The 17,319-nt window shown below is 48.5% G+C and overlaps 1 protein-coding gene across 8 annotated transcripts in view; it reads left to right on the forward strand.

The window, feature by feature from the left end:
• Window positions 1–17,319, forward strand: part of ACACB (acetyl-CoA carboxylase beta) — a 158,591-nt gene that overhangs the window by 108,078 nt on the left and 33,194 nt on the right. For 6 of the 8 annotated variants that reach the window (XR_008620491.2, XM_055096088.2, XM_055096087.3 and 3 more), the window contains 7 exons: window positions 4,752–4,865; window positions 5,044–5,157; window positions 6,063–6,152; window positions 9,652–9,770; window positions 14,978–15,115; window positions 16,057–16,156; window positions 16,247–16,354. Coding sequence is in view for 6 of the 8 variants with exons in the window: in XM_055096088.2 (XP_054952063.1) it covers window positions 4,752–4,865; window positions 5,044–5,157; window positions 6,063–6,152; window positions 9,652–9,770; window positions 14,978–15,115; window positions 16,057–16,156; window positions 16,247–16,354 (783 nt within the window). In the remaining 2 variants the exon portion in view is untranslated. Of the gene's footprint in view, window positions 1–4,751; window positions 4,866–5,043; window positions 5,158–6,062; window positions 6,153–9,651; window positions 9,771–14,977; window positions 15,116–16,056; window positions 16,157–16,246; window positions 16,355–17,319 lie in introns of those variants that run through there. The other 2 variants (XM_034934423.3, XR_008620492.2) reach the window with 2 other exon arrangements.

The following is a 17,319-nucleotide window of genomic DNA, read 5'->3' on the forward strand; positions in this document are numbered from 1 at the left end:
AGCTGTGATCACACCACTACACTCCAGCCTGGGTGACAGAATGAGATCCTGTCTCAAACAACAACAAAAAAAATCCCAACTTTGTATACAAAAACAGGCAATGAGTCGGGTTTGTTGGCACTGGGAAGATCATGACTAATACAAAGCACCTAGTTTGTGCCAGGTACTCCTGAAGTGCTTTCCAAATAAATAGTTGCTCATTTAATTCACGCAGCAGTCCTAGAAAGTGGGTACTGCTGTCACAGCTCTTTGGCAGAGCACAGAGAGGTTAAACCACTTGCCCAAGGGCACCCAGCTCCTAAATGTAGAGCCAGGATTTGAACCAATAGTCTGACTCCAGACTCATGAACTATTAGCCGCAGGATATTGGATTTTGAGTCCTGTGTGTGGAGAAGAAGAAATATGGAGTCTCTGTTCTTGTTTCTCTTTCCACTCGATGATAGCAGTCTTTTGTTTTTTGTCTGTTTTTTCTTTTGAGACAGGGTCTCGCTCTGTTGCCCAGGCTGGAGTGCAGTGGCGCCATCATGGCTCACTGTAGCCTCTATCCCCTGGGCTTAAGCCATCCTCCCACCTCAGCCTCCCAAGTAGCTGGGATTACAGACTCACACCACCACGCCCAGCTAGTTTGTTTGTTTGTTTGTTTGTTTGTTTTGTAGAGATGAGGTCTCACTATGTTGCCCAGTCTTGTCTCGAACTCCTGTGCTCAAGCAATCCTCCTGCCTTGGCCTCCCAAAGTGCTGGGATTACAGGCATAAGCCACTGCGCCTGGCCGATAATAGCAGTCTTTTATAACTAAAAATATTTTTCTTTGATATGTCCCTTGCAACTGACTTGGAAAATGTAGGATCAGCAGAGTAAGAGCAACTTGGACTTGGCTTATAGTAGAAAGGGGTTTGGCAATTTTTTTTTTTTTTTTTTTTTGAGATGGAGTCTTGCTCTGTCGCCCAGGCTGGGGTGCAATGGCACAATCTTGGCTCACTGCAACCTCCGCCTCCCGGGTTCTATCTATCTTCTATCTATCTTTTTTTTTTTTTTGAGACAGAGTCTCACTCTATCCCCCAGGCTGGAGTGCAGTGGCACGATCTTTGTTCACTGCAACCTCCACCTCCAGGGTTCAAGCAATTCTCCTGTCTCAGCCTCGTTTAGTTGGGATTACAGGCATGCGCCACCACGCCTGGCTAATTTTTGTGTTTTTAGTAGAGACGTGGTTTCACCATGTTAGCCAGGCTGGTCTTGAATTCCTGACCTCAGGTGATCCACCAGCCTCGGCCTCCCAAAGTGCTGGGATTATAGGCATGAGCCACCACGCCCGGCCTGGCAACTTTTTTTTGTGAAGGGCTCCAGATAGTAAAGATTTTAGGCTTGAGGATGTCCACCCCCTGTTGCCACTACTCAGCTCCGTGAGCTCTGCCACTGTAGCCTGAAAACTAGACAATAGGTACATGAATGAGGGTGGCTATGTTCCAATAAAACTTTATTTACAAAAACAGTCAGTAGGCAGAGTTTGGCCACGATCTCAGAGAATAGTTAATACCCTGTCCCCTGTCCAAGTTGCATTAATAAATATTGGGATTTTTGGTAAAGAATCATTTAAAAATCTCACGCAGCAGCTTTTAATCCTGGCTGTACATTAGAATCACCTAGGGGGTGGAGAGACTTTTAAAAAATGCAATTGCCCATGCCCCACCCTTGGTCAATTTAATCAGAGTTTCTAGGGGTAGGGCCCAGGCATTAGTGCTTTTTGAAAGTTTCCCTGTGGGAAACCTAAATGTGCACTGTATATTAGATAATATTATTGGTTTAATGTTCAGTTTCTTTGGTGTTTTAATGGTTCTGTAGTAGGTGGGAGGGAGATATGTGCGAAAATATTATAAAGGATTGTGGTGTCTGCAACTGACTTTCAGACAAAGAGAGAGTGTGTATGTGTATGCGCACGTACGTTCTTATTAGAGAAAAATCAAATATGATAATGTGGCAAAAGTTTTAACAATTAGTAAATCTAGGTGATTACTATGGGTTTTTAACATACTGATCTTCAATTCTTCTGTAGTTTTGAAGTTTGTAAAAATTAATTGGGAGAGAGGACTCTCCAAGTGATTGCAACACGCAGCCAGGACTGGGAATTTATGCCCAAGGAGATATCCACTCTTTGGGGGGAGTTCTATTGCTAAAATAATATAATGTTTTTCAAAATACATTCTTTGGATGGAGTTTCCTGGAGTTTGAGTGTTTGTCAAGCAAAATATGCCTGTAATCTATTACAGTCAGCTTGCCATTCAAAGGCAGTGGGTCTGTGGGTTATTTTGCTGTTCGTTCTTCTGTGCACATATTGACTCTCTTCTGGGCATGAAGTCATGAAATATCATGTACGCCAGAGGACAGCCAAGGGAAGATGGGTGGAGCAGCCCCCAGTTCTTGGGAACTGGGACATTTTCCTGGACCTCCTTGGTGATAGAGGCTAAAAATATTGAACCAATTACAGTCTCGGGATAAATGTGAGATTCATTATTCTTCTGACTTTCTTGGTCCCATTTGTTAGAAAATAGTGAGTTCTCTGCACCTGATGGTATTTGGTACCTGAGAGGTTTTGAACAAAGACTTGTGAATTGAATGATTATTTCGAAATGAATTTTTTTGAGGCTTTTAAAGGGACCTAGTTTCTGACACCAGTTCACTGGTCATGGGACTTCGTTAGTGACAAAACAAAGCAAACAAAACATGATTCTGAGAACTAAAATATACAAGATGAGACTGCTTCACTAAGTTAACAAGAAAGAAAAATGATTTTGTTGTAGTTGTTGTTGTTTGTTTGTTTTCGAGACGGAGTCTTGCTCTGTCACCCAGGTTGGAGTGCAGTGGCGCAATCTCGGCTCACTACAACCTCTGCCTCCTGGGTTCAAGTGATTCTCCTGCCTCAGCCTCCCGCGTAGCAGGCACGTACCACCACACCTGACTAATTTTTTTGTAGTTTTAGTAGGAAACAGGGTTTTGCCATGTTGGCCAGGCTGGTCTTGAACTCTTGGCCTCAGGTGATTTGTCCGCCTTGGCCTCCCAAAGTGCAGGGATTACAGGCCTGAGCCACCATGCCCTGCCTAGAAAAATGTTTTTGTTATTATTATTATTATCTTTTGTATGTAGAAGGCAATGGTTAGATTTTTTAACATTCACACTTAGATGTGTGGGGGGGAATTTAAAAAATGTTCACACAAACTCTTGAGTTTTTCACCTCTTAGAAAAGCACCAGTCTAGCTGCTGGCCAGCACCTGTGCTGTCTGGCCTGGGAGCCACAGGCCTAGCGGATTGGTGGGGAGTTACGCCACCACCGTTTAATAATAGAAAGCAAATCAGAGAAGGGAGAGGAGATTTAGAACACTTTCCTACCACATTTCTTCAGCATTGATGTTCCTGTGTCTTTGTGTATGAAATATCAATATGTTAAAGTTTTTTCTGATGATAAAATCAGTCTCGGTTCATTATAATAAGAAAATGCAGAAACACATGTAGAAAAAAATGCCCCACAGCTCTACCATCTGGTGACCTCTTGAAGACCAGTCTTAGTGGATGCCCGGGGTGGGGAATCGGGGCATATTGCTCAGGAGCTCTGATATTTAGCATTCATTGCTCCATCTTCAGTGGGTGGTTAGGGAGCACCTACGCTGAGCTGTTCCCAAGCCCCATATGCACTTAGGGCACAAGAGGAGATGCGAACACCGGCTGCACCCAGCCCTGGTCTCCAGCAGAAAGGCCCTTCTTTCGGAAGCAGAGAGGAGGGATGCAACACAGACACATTGTCCCTCCCTCTCCTGCAAGATTCAACCCCACGTCCCTCTCCTCTGAAACCGTGAGCCCCTTAAGTCAGGCAGCAATGTGTAGGGGAAGGAGCGGGAGGCTTTGGGGGCAGAATAGTGCTGTGTTCGAATCTGGCTCTGTCTTGCACATGTTTGCTGGCTTTGGGGTGAGGCATATTGCCTCTTTGAGCCTCAGTGTTCCTATCTGTAAAATGGAAATCAAAATAAGTAACTCTTCGTGGGGGTGGGAGAATTTGGGGAGTTGTATATAAAGGGTCTAGCTGTTTACTAGCCACCTGGCACATAGTATGTGCCTGATAATCACTGACCTTTTTTTTTTTTTTTTGGGGGGGGGAGACAGAGTCTGGCTCTGTTGCCCAGGCTGGAGTGCAGTGGTGCGATCTCAGCTCACTGCAACCTCCACCTCCCAAGGGATGATCAAATCATCCTCCCACCTCAGCCTTCTGAGTAGCTGGGACTACAGGCATGTGCCACCATGCCCGGCTAATTTTTCTATTTTTTTTTTGGTAGAGACAAGGTTTTGTGCTGTTGCCCAGGCTGGTCTCAAACTCCTGAGCTCAAGCAATCCTCCTGCCTCAGCCACCCAAAGTGCTGGGATTACAGGTGTGAGCCACCATGCCTGGCCTAATCACTGGCTATTAATAGTAATGTAGGCAGGGACTTAGTTGTATTTGTTTGTTCTTACCAGGCATTAGGGCATGTTTTGGGGTGGATGAATGGGTGGCCGAGTGAGTGAGTGAGTGAGTGAGTGAATGAATGACTGACTGGGGTGGGTGCACAGTAGAAAGTGGTGAGGGTTTGCGTAACAGGCTGTGCTGGGCCTGTTTGGAGAGTGGAGCAGCCGCCTGGCTTTTGCGGCGGGTGCTCCCCCAGCCGAGATGAGTGCTGCATGTTTCCCTGGGCTGGAGAAAAGCCATTTGGCTTCTTTTTCTGTCCCCTAAGGATGAGCTGTGTGGCCCAGACCCTTCCCTGTCAGACGAGCTGATCTCCATCCTCAACGAGCTCACTCAGCTGAGCAAAAGCGAGCACTGCAAAGTGGCCCTCAGAGCCCGGCAGGTAGGGTCTCGGGGTGCGGTCCCCACGATGTGCGTTTCCCCCCACCCTCCTATGTGTCCCCTACCGTGCTCAGCCCTCACCATGCACAGTCCCACCGTGCTGCCGGCCCGTGTCCGAGCCTCTGCCTTCTACCCTGGGAGGTTGGCTCACGCCAGCGCCCCCGTCCCTCCCCCTGCAGATCCTGATTGCCTCCCACCTCCCCTCCTACGAGCTGCGGCATAACCAGGTGGAGTCCATTTTCCTGTCTGCCATTGACATGTACGGCCACCAGTTCTGCCCCGAGAACCTCAAGGTGAGCCCGTCTCCTTCCTTTCACCATCTGCAGAGCACACACTGTGGCCCAGGTGGGGGCCTCTGGGGAAACGGCTCCTCCTGCCCTCCAGGTGCTCAGTGGGGTGCAGGGCACAGCCACAGATGCAGACAGTTCAGCCCAATGTGGCCAGGGCTGCCCGAGGGGTCACCTGGGGAGATTCTAGGAGAGGTGGGCATGGAGCCCAGTCCTCCAGGAAGGACAGTGTGACAGCAGTGGGGGCTCACCTGGTGCAGTTTACAAACCTCAGCCATATGGAGCATATCTGGAAGCTGTGAGCCCTCCTATGGCTGAGTCGCGGCCTCATCTTCCCTATTCCTGGACTCTGGCTCATTTACATGTTCTCAGGTACCCCCTCAGTGCCTGATGGGAGACCTGTCCCAGGTGCCGTCATCCCGGAGTTCTTCACCAGCTCTCCTATGATTAAATAGGGGAGGAGCCCAGTGCGCTGCAGGGCACTGATTGCTTTTAGTGGTCAAAGCATGACTTCTACCTGCTCCCACCGCCCCCACTCATCAGACTGGTGATTAAAAAACTTACTCACTGGCTGGGCACGGTGGCTCATGCCTGTAATCCTAGCACTCGGGAAGCCAAGACTGGAGGATCACTTAAGCCCAGGAATTTGAGGCCAGCTTGGGCAACATGTGAGACCCTGTCTCTACAAAAAATACACACACAAAAAAAGAGCCATGATGTTGGCGCACGCTGTAGTCCCAGCTGCTCAAGAGGTTGAGGTGGGGAGATTGCTTCAGCCTGGGAGTTTGAGGCTGCGGTGAGCTATGATCACACCACTGCACTCCAGTTTATCTCAAATAAACAAAAACAAAGAAAAACCTGAAACTTGTTCACATTTACTTTTCCTTGTTTCCCCTTTTCATTTCCCTTAGAAATTAATACTTTCGGAAACAACCATCTTCGATGTCCTGCCTACTTTCTTCTATCACGCAAACAAAGTCGTGTGCATGGCGTCCTTGGAGGTAAGCAGGAGAGGCCCAGAGAACAACACTGACCATGCCAGTTCTAGTGTTCACTGCCGCTACCATGCACCTGACCCTAGGCCACATGCCTTGGTGAATGTGATCCTATCCTTTTCTCTTCAAGGTAGCTATGTTAATAGTCCCATCTTACAGAGGAAGGAACTGAGGCCCAGAGAGGTCAAGTGACTTATGCAACGTCACACAGCTAGAAAGTGGCAGAACCAGGTTTTGCATTATTGGGTCTGCCTCATTCCAGATTCCATGCTAGTCACCACTGCTGTCTCATGTCATTCCAGCCTCTTCCAGGCAGGGCACATTAAATACTAATCCCTGAGAGCTAAGTCTGAGGCACCTCATCTAAACTTTCTGACTCACGTGCATTAAATACCTTTGAAAGACTTTTCTGCTTGGAACTGCCAGAGCTAGAGGAGCCCAGGTGACAACTTAAGGTGACCCCCTGCCCCCCGAGTGATGACGTAGAAGGGCGTGGCCAGTAGCAAAACCCAGATTAGAGCCAGGTGATCCCAGGTGGTCTTGCTCCCGGGAGCAAGAATTCAGGTCTTCTTGAATTCAGGAACCAAGAGGTGTTGTGTTGGTTCCAGAAAATCAGAGTTTTAAATCTGCTCTTTTATTATTATTATTATTATTATTATTATTATTATTATTTTGAGACTCGCTTGTGCCTAGGGTGGAGTGCAGTGGCACTATCTCGGCTCACTGCAGCCTCTGCCTCCTGGGTTCAAATGATTCTCCTTCCTCAGCCTCCCCAGTAGCTGGGCCTACAGGCGCCCACCACCACACCTGGCTAATTTTTGTATTGTTAGTAGAGACAGGGTTTCACCATGTTGGCCAGGCTGGTCTGGAACTCCTGACCTCAAGTGATCTGCCTGCCTCAGCCTCCCAATAAATCTGCTGCCCTTTTAGAATCTTTTTAAGAAAATATGAGATGACGTCTTGTGTTTTTAACATGGCCCTCTTACCCGGGTCTGCTTTGCTGGCAGTAGTTTTTCCAATATTCTTTATCTTCTGAGCTCAGAGTCTCAGTCCCCTGTTGCCCCCACTTTCTCTTCTGCATCCTTGGGAGCCTGTGAGTCACACAGTGAGAAGGTTTACTGGGTCTTCTGGAGACCATCTTGGGCTTGTTAGCATATTACAGCCACAGGGTCTCCTGGGCCTGCAGCTTTTATTCCTCTATGGGTTTCACCTCTGGAAGAATCTTTCTCAGGCCTCACTCTTTGTTTCTAACAGTGAGACCTAATACACCTCTTCTGTAGTTACTTTAAACACAATTTTTGTTTTGTTAGAGACAGGTCTTGCCGTGTTGACCAGGCTGGACTTGAACTGCTACGCTCAAGCGATCCTCCTGCCTCACCCTCCCCAGTAGCTTGGACTACAGGTGCATGCCACCATGCTTGACTTATAGTTACTTTTTAAAGTGCTAAATGCTGTTTGTGTCAATTAGAGATTTTTCTAGGATGCTTTTGGGTTTTTTTATTTGTTTTGTTTTTCCACCACGCCCAGCTAATTTTTGTATATTTAGTAGAGATGGGGTTTTGCCATGTCATCCAGGCTGGCCTGGAATTCCTGGGCTCACGCGATCCACCTGCCTTGGCTCCCCAGAGTGCTGGGATTACAGGCGTGTGCCACCATGCCTGACCCCATTCTTGACAGGGAATGGTGGGAACCTTCCCCAAATTCAAGTTCCCCAGTGCTGGCCAAGGGCAAGTCTTTTAATGGAAAGCAATTATGTCTGCTAATTGCTGTATTAGCTCCTGCTGCCCAGTTCCCGCATTTCCTGTTCAGTTGAAAAGCTTCCAGTGTTTAAACTCCAGAACTGCATTGTCCACTATGGCAGCCACCAGCCACGTGTGGTTAGTGAGCACTTGAACTGCATCCAGTCTGAATCGAGCTGTGCTCTAAGTGGAAAATACACACTCCATTCCAAAGATATAGTACTGTATGGAGAAAAGAATGTAAACCATCTCAATAATTTCTTATATTGATTACATGTTGAAATGATAATATTTGCATATGTGGGGTGAAATAAAATATATTATTAAAATTATTTTTTATCTTTTTTCTAAGTGGTTACTAGAAAATTTAAAATTATAGGCCAGGTGAGGTGGCTCATGCCTGTAATCCCAGCTCTTTAGGAGGCTGAGGTGGGAGAATCACTGAACTCAGGAGTTGCAGACCAGCCTGGGCAACATAGGAAGATCCTTTCTTTACTAAATATAAAAAACAAAAAAAATTAGCCAGGTGTGGTGGTGCCTGTAGTCCCAGCTACTTGGGAGGCTGAAGTGGGAGGATCCTTTGAGCTCAGGAGTTCAAGGCTGCAGTGGGTTATGATCTCACCACTGTACTCCAGCCTGGGTGATGGAGTGAGACCCTGTCTCAAAAGTAAATAAATAAAATAAAGTTACATACACAGCTTGTGTTATATTTCTGTTGGACAGCACTGCTCTAAAGCAGGGTTTGATAAACTATAGACCATGGACCATATTTGGCCCACCACCTGTTTCTGTAAAGTTTTATCAGAACGCGGCCAGGTACGGTGGCTCATGCCTCTAATCCCAGCACTTTGGGAGGCCAAGGCGGGCGGATCACCTGAGGTCGGGAGTTTGAGACCAGACTGACCAACATGGAGAAACCCCGTCTCTACTAAAAATACAAAATTAGCCAGGCATGGTGGCGCATGCCTGTAATCCCAGCTACTCAGGAGGCTGAGGCAGGAGAATCGCTTGAACCTGGGAGGAGGAGGTTGTGGTGAGCTGAGATCATGCCATTGCACTCCAGCCTGGGCAACAAGAACAAAACTCCATCTCAAAAAAAAAAAAAAAAAAAAAAGAAGAATGCAGCCACACCCATTCATTTACATGTTGTCCACAGCTACTTCCGTGCTAACAGCAGAATTGAGTAGTTGCAGCCAAGATGATATGTCCCACAAAGCCTAAAATATTTACTACCTATCTCTTACAGAAGTTTATCAACCCCTGCTCTAGAGTTTAGAGTGGATTTTGTGTAACTAGTAACATTCTGAAATATGAGCAAATTTGCTCTTAACTGCTGCTTAGAAATCTTTTTTTTTTTTTAATTGAGGAAGGATTTTTCTCTGTTGCCCAGGCTGAAGTGCAGTGGTGCTATCATAGCTCATTGCAGCCTCAACATCCTGTGCTCAAGCAATCCTCCCACCTCAGCCTCCCGAGTAGCTGGGACTACAGGCGCCTGCCACCATGCCTGGCTAGGTTTTGTATTTTTAGTAGATATGGGGATTTGCCATGTTGCCCAGACTGGTCTCGAACTCCTGGGTTCGAGTGACCTACCTGCCCTGGTCTTCCAAAATGCTGGAATTGCAGGCCTGAGCCACTGCACCCGGCCTGCTTACAGATAGATCTTTTAGAGGTCATTTCTGGTACCTGTTCCCCGTGAGTACCCTCAGCTTTTGAGCACACTCTGCAGTGCCCCCTGAGAGAATGTCCGTGTGTTTCTGCCTTGTCAGGTTTACGTGCGGAGGGGCTACATCGCCTATGAGTTAAACAGCCTGCAGCACCGGCAGCTCCCGGACGGCACCTGCGTGGTAGAATTCCAGTTCATGCTGCCGTCCTCCCACCCAAACCGGTATGGAGTGGGACACACCCAGGGACGGCCTGTGTTTCTGTTCTTCCTGACCTCTGTCGTCCTGTCTCTGGAAGGACCTGGCAAGTGTGTTTGGGCATGCTGCTGGGGAGACATCAGCGATAAGCACTTCCCCTGTGGGAGCTCCCTGCAGCGCCATTTTCTCCCCTCTAACATGGTGATAATGCAGAGCCCACCTCCTACACCTGCACTGTTCAGTACAGTAGCCATGTGTGCCTATTTACATTAAAATGAATGCACATGGTCCGGGCGCGGTGGCTCATGCCTGTAATCCCAGCACTTTGGGAGGCCGAGACGGGCAGATCACTTGAGGTCAGGAGTTCCAGACCAGCCTGGCCAACATGGTGAAACCCCATCTCTACTAAAAATACAAAAATTAGCCGGGCATGGTGGCACATGCCTGTAATCCCAGCTACTGGGGAGGCTGAGGCAGGAGGATCACTTGAACCCGGGAGGCAGAGTGAGTCAGTGAGCCGAGATTGCCCCACTGCACTCCAGCCTGGGCAAAGAAGTGAAACTCCGTCTCAAAAAAAAAAAAAAAAAAAAAAAAAGAGGCCAGACACAGTAGTGGCTCACACCTGTAATCTCAGCACTTGGGAGGCTGAGGTGGGTGGATCATAAGGTCAGGGGTTCGAGACCAGCCTGGCCAACATGGTGAAACCCTATCTCTACTAAAAAAAAAAATACAAAAATTAGCCTGGCATGGTGGTGTGCACTGGTAATCCCAGCTACCCGGGAGGCTGAGGGAGAACTGCTTGAACCCGGGAGGCAGAGGTTGCAGTGAGCTGAGATTGCGCCACTACACGCCAGCCTGGGCGACAGAGCAAGAGTCCATCTCAAAAAAAAAAAAAAAGAGAAAAAACAAAGAATGCAAATGAGCCAGCCATGGTGGCCCACACCTGTAATCCTAGCACTTCGGAGGGCTGAAGGGGGCAGATCAGGAACTTGAGGCCTGGAGTTTGACACCAGCCCGGCCAACTTGGTGAAACCCCATCTCTACTAAAAATATAAAAATTTGCCAGGCATGGTGGCGCACCCCTGTAATCCCAGGTTACTCGGGAGGCTGAGGGATGAGAATCGCTTAAACCTGGGAGGCAGAGGTTGCAGTGAGCCGAGATTGTGCCACTGCACTCCAGCCTGGGTGACAGAGCGAAACTCTGTCTCAAAAAAAAAAAAAAAAAAAAAATTCAGCGTCTCAGTCATACTGTGTGGCTCATGGCTGCCATATTATTTGACAGTGGAGTTCTAGAACATTCTGTCATGGTAGAAAGTTCTAGTAGACAATGCCACCCAAGCCATTGGGAAGAGTCATGAGATAAGGCACATGTAGCATTTTAGACAGTGCCTGGCACAAAGAAAGTTGTTGACTGTAAGTGATCCCGGGGATGATCATGACTAACGCTGTTATTACCATCTAGTGGCGTGCCATTGGCCTGGGCGCTCTGCTTGGTGCTCCCACACTCTTTTATTTATTTATTTATTTATTTTGAGATGGAGTCTCGCTCTGTTGCCCAAGCTGGAGTGCAGTGGCACAATCTCAGCTCCCAGATTCAAGCGATTCTCCTGCCTCAGCCTCCCGAGTAGCTGGGACTACAGGCCCACACCACCATGCTCGGCTAATTTTTATATTTTTAGTAGAGATGGGGTTTCATCATGTCAGCTAGGCTGATCTTGAACGCCTGACCTCAGATGATCCACCCGCCTCCCAAAGTGCTGGGATTACAGGCATGAGCCACTGTGCCCAGCCCACACTCTTATTTTATTCAGCTCTTATCCTCTATTAGCCAAAAATGTGTTCTCATCCTCATTTTACAGATAGGAGCCCTGGGCCCTCACCTCACCTAGGCTGAGCTGCTTGTGCATGTGGAGTGGGAATTTGAGCCCAGGCCACACTCTCACCTCCAAGTCCTTTCCACAGCATTCAGGGGCCCTCTGAGCCAGGTGTGAGGGCACACACACTGTCCTGTCTGTGTCCACTGTAGTCTGCTGTCCAAGAGCTGTAGTTCAGTAGATACCCTCAGTGTTCTCACCTGAGAATATCTTTTTTTGATTTTTTTGAGATGGAGTCTCACTCTGTAACCCAGGCTGGAGTGCAACGGCGCGATCTCAGCTCACTGCAGCCTCCGCCTCCTGGGTTCAAGCGATTCTCCTGCCTCAGCCTCCTGAGTAGCTGGGACCACAGACATGCACCACCAAGCCCCACTACTTTTTTTTGTATTTTTAGTAGAGATGGGGTTTCACTGCGTTGACCAGGTTGGTCTGGAACTCCTAACCTCAAATGATCTGTCCACCTCAGCCTCCCAAAGTGATGGGATGACAGGCACCACCATGCCTGGCTCACCTAAAAATATCTGATGTGTCTGAGTTCCTCACTCACAGTCTTTTTTTCAGTCCATCTTGTTTCAGGACCCAAAGTATTAATACCATTTAGGTCAGGTAGAGTGGGATACCTTCTCGTAAAGTAATTATGTCTCCTTGGGATTCGAAGTGTTCTCTCTCACGCTCCCTCGCCCCTCTGGTTTTAGTTCTTATGGGGGTGCCCAAGGCCTTACCTACGGCGGCATTGATGTCATTGTGATTTGGGAGTTCGGTTGATCAAATCTGTACAGGCAATAGGGTTCATGCTTGGGTGAAGCGGGGATTTTTCTGGCCTCTTGGGATTTTTAAAATAACTTTCTTTTCCTGTTGGTTTTAAGAAGAAAGATGCGGCTATGTTTTGGATGAAGAAAAGGGGGCTTCCCCAGGAGGCACTGCCTTTCCTAGTTATTTGTTTTTACCCTTCTTATTTCCAAAAATAGGATTGTGACATTTTACCCCATTGAGAGAAAGGGGACTGACTGCTTGCAGCCTGGGGTCATTCTGGGGATTTGGAGAGCAGTGGTGGTGTAAGATATTTTGTAGCTGTCTACTCCTGAGAAGGAATTCTTTTCTCTTTTGATTTTTTTGTTTGGTTGTTTAGAGAGAGAGTCTAGTTCTGTCACCCAGGCTAGAGTGCAGTGGCGTGATCATAGCTCACTACAGCCTTGAAATCCTGGGCTCATGTGATCCTCCCACCTCAGCTCCCTGTGTAGCTGGGACCACAGGCTTGCGCCACCACACCTGGCTAATTCTTTAAAAATATTTTTTTGCAGAGATGGGGGTCTCACTATGTGGCCCAGGTTGGTCTTGAACTCCTGGGCTCAAGTGATCCTCCTGCCTCGGCCTCCCAAAGTGCTGATATTATAGGCGCGAGCCCCTGTGCCTGGCCTTCTCTTTTGATCTTATTGTCTCAGCAAGTCAGCCCTGTTAGGAAGGGAAGGGCGGCTCTCCTGAGGGCTGTGGGTCATGCCTTGTGAGCTACACGTATATCCAGGTTATTGGTTGTGATTTTCAGTATGGGCACAGGGTCCTTTTTTGACCCAGAGAGACATTGAGGACCCTGGGGGATTCCTGGCCATCTAAGATTCTCATGATTGCTGTCAGTGCCAGAAATGTACTCTGGGCCTGTGAAGAGACCTTGCCTGAGGCTGCCCCCACCAACCAGCCCTTTAATGCCTCTGTAAAGGGCCATGAGGAATAAAGTCTATCCCCAAGATGGCCTGGCTTGGCCCTCAACACTTGTGTGTGTAGAGCCAGGCACGTGGTGCTTTAGGTCACCGAGACCCAAGGGAAGGTCAGATGAGAGGTTGGCAGGGCTTTGTGCCAGCTGCAGCCTGGACCTGGATCTCTGCGCTGGGTGGGAACTGGCTACATCCCCCTGCGATGGGGCTGCTGTCCTAGCGCTGCCCACTGTTGCCCTGCAGGAAACTGACCATCACAACCAGACTTCTCCATGTTTTTTTCCAGCAGAAGCAGGAAATCTATTTTTTTTTTTTTAACCTGAAGTCCTTCCATTTTTCAATGGGGACAGGTAATTCATGTTAAATGAATACATGAACACATGTTAATTCATGTATGTTATTAAAATGCTGCATGGACCAAAGTCATTCTGTGAGTGGCATTCAGCCACACTGCCACTGCAAGTTTGTGACCCCTGGATTGAGCTGTCGGGGAGCAGAGGGGCCATGATCGTGATTTCAGAGCACCCAACAGGAATGCACACACCTGTGTCAGGGTCCCCAAAAGCACCCCCAGGTTCGATCATCGCCTAGGAGAACTCACAGGTCTCAAGACATAGTCATGCTTATAGCTCTGACTTATTAGGGGGCAAGGATACAAAGCAGTTAGCCAAGGCAGAAGGCATCAGGGTGAAGTCCAGAGGAAAGCAGGTGCACTGCCAGGGTCCTCTCCCAGTGGATTCACGCAGGGTGCACTTCATTCCCCCAGCAAGGAGTTGTGACAACACAAGTGAAGGGTTGTCTTCCAGCCCCGCACCAGGGATTGGTGGCTGGTCACATCACCCTCTGCCCTGCATCGAAATCTCAGGCTTGCAGAAGAAAGCAGGTGTTCAGCATAAACCACACTGTTTGTGCAAACAGTCGAGGCACAGTGAGCCTCCCTTGTCACCTTCAGGGAACGATAGGAACCTTCCCCAAGTCCAAGTTCCCAGAGGCCAGCCAAGGGCTGTCCTTGCAAGCAAGCAGGTCTCCTTTCTCAGAAGAGCAGTGTGGGGCCGCTGTGCTGTCTTCCTGCACACCATTTGATTACCCCTCCCGTACCTGATTCCAAGGCCCATTTCTAACAACCTCAGGTGGCCCATTGAGATTTGCTGCTGGTGAGCAGCCAGTTCTGGGAGCATCGTCGTCTAAACTCCAGAAGGCTGCTGACTTTGTCCCAAGGGCAAGTTTGATGGAGGGATTACAGGGAGCAGAGGACTGGAGTGTCCGTCAGGACCAAGCCTGACTGCCTCACCAGCTGCCTGGGGCTGGTGGATTTCTCCAGGAGAAATTGATGCTGGGAGTGTTTCTTCTCTGTGGTCAAGTTCAGCACTTGGGGCTCCCCTCGGGACTGTGTTGAGACTGGACTCTCATGCATGAATCATTGATTCCTACACTTGTTGAGCTCTTACTCTTCACCAGGTCCTGAGGGATCAGATGAGACCCTCCTCAGGCCCCGGCCCCAGCCATTGTCTCATCCCCTGCGCATTTTAAGCCCCCATTTGGAAGAGCTCTAAATCTGGTCCAGCTCACTGAAGCTTCAGGAGTAGGAGCAGCTCGTAGAGTTGGGTCTGCAAGCAGCTGCCTCATCCCCCACTTGCCATCACCCTACAGGATGACCGTGCCCATCAGCATCACCAACCCTGACCTGCTGAGGCACAGCACAGAGCTCTTCATGGACAGCGGCTTCTCCCCACTGTGCCAGCGCATGGGAGCCATGGTAGCCTTCAGGAGATTCGAGGACTTCACCAGGTACCCAGCATGGCCTGGTCTCCAACACCCTGAGCATGGGGGCTGGGCAGACTTCCCTTGAATCCCCCCCCAATTCACTGGACAGATGGGGTGGGAGAGACCCAGACACGTGGCACAGCATGTCAATAACAACAGAATAATAATAGCATTGTAGCCAAGAGTGTGAGCCTGCGTGTCAGCTTGCCTGGCACAGCACATCGATAACAACAGAATAATAAGAGCATCGTAGCCAAGAGTGTGAGCCTGCGTGTCAGCTTGCCTGGTTTGAATTCTGGCTCTGTGCTTTCTAACTAAGAGACTGAGCAAAATATTTTTACCTCTCCGTACCTTCGTTTTCTTATCTGTAAAATGGGAACAATAAAGGACTCACTTCATAGGTGCGCCATGAGAATTAAATGAGATAACATATGTGAAATAACATATTTAAAGTATAATTAGTATGCAGATAATATAGTGACTAAATGTTAGCTCTCAATAGTTACTGTTATGGTCTTTTTTCAGCCTTTCACTGTGTGTTCTGCTTTGTGCTTGGAGTATCTTGTGGAATTTTCACAACAGCCTCATGAGGCATAGGGATTACTCTTATTACCTTTCTTTGACTTGGGGTGAGGTGAGGTTTCTAGGATCTCCCAGCCAGTAAAAATGGGAGCCAAGAGTTGATCTCAAGCCCAGCTGATGCCTGAAAGCGCTGGAATCCTTCCCTGTATTCCTGATCACAGATCACTTAGGTTCATTCTTCCCTTTTGGGAAGGACCCCATCACGGGTGCTCTGGACAAAGTAGACAGGGAACCTCCTGAGCTCTGTAGAGTCGGATAAGATCAAAGGGTGTTGGCTGGGAAATTGGGAGGGTCTGGCGTTCCCTGCTGCCTGGCTTGGAAGCTTGACCTCATCCCCATGGGTCAGCAGCCCCTCAGCCCTCCCTCTCTACCCGCACCCCCAGAAATTTTGATGAAGTCATCTCTTGCTTCGCCAACGTGCCCAAAGACACCCCCCTCTTCAGTGAGGCTCGCACCTCCCTGTACTCCGAGGATGACTGCAAGGTAAGCATCTAAGCCCAGGGAGCAACCTGGGGAGCAGGTGGGCCGTGGCCCCCAAGCTTTCCAGCCCTACCCCTTGCTTCTCCCTCTCAGAGCCTCAGAGAAGAGCCTATCCACATTCTGAATGTGTCCATCCAGTGTGCAGACCACCTGGAGGATGAGGCACTGGTGCCGATTTTACGGACATTCGTACAGTCCAAGGTACTCTGGGTGTGCCTCTGATTTTGGTGGGGGTTCTTGGAGAAGGAGGAGGGGCTGGGCTCATCGAGGCGGCCCTTGGGGAGGCAGGCCTGCTGAGTACTTCAGAGCCACAGACCTGGCTTCCCACTCTAGCTCTGCTCGCCTCGTAGCTGGCGACCTTGGGCAGATGTGGCTGAACGTGGGGTCAGCATTTCTCTCGCTCACGGTGTTGCAATGATTCAGTGACAAAGAATATACATGGCTTAGCCAGTCCCAGGTACAGAGGGAACACCCAATAAATAGTTTGGAGATTTTCTGGGAATGTTTTTGTTGGAATAATCCAGAAACTGGCAGTTTTAAAATGGCTACTTACATTGATGACCAAGTGTGCCAATAACAGCAGGTTGCTCTGTAAGCCTGTGATGCCATTGTATTTCAGCCTGGGGGACAGAGCGAGACCCTGTCTCAAAAAAAATTATATATATTTACAGTATACAATGTGATATTTTTTAATTATCTTTTTAATAACAGCTTTATTGAGACATCATTGACATACTACACAATTCACCCATTTAAAGTGTGCAATTTTGCAGCCATAAAAAGGAATGAGATCATGTCCTTTGCGGGGACATGGATGAAACTGGAAGCCATCATCCTCAGCAAACTAACACAGGAACAGAAAACCAAACACCTCATGTGCTCACTCATAAGTGGGAGCTGAACATTGAGAACACATGGGCACAGGGAGGGTAACAACGCACACCGGGGCCTGTCGGGGGGTGGGGGCCGAGGGGAGGGAACTTAGAGGACAGGTCGGTAGGTGCAGCAAACCACCATGGCACATATATACCTGTGTAACAAGCCTGCACGTTCTGCACATCTATCCCGTTTTTTTTTTTTAGAAGAAATAAGAAAAGTGTACAATTTAATATATTTTTAGTATATTCACCAGGTTGTACAACCATCACCAGAATCAATTTTAGGAC

This window comes from Pan paniscus, chromosome 10 (genome assembly GCF_029289425.2).
Source record: "Pan paniscus chromosome 10, NHGRI_mPanPan1-v2.0_pri, whole genome shotgun sequence".
Taxonomy (NCBI): Eukaryota; Metazoa; Chordata; class Mammalia; order Primates; family Hominidae; genus Pan; species Pan paniscus.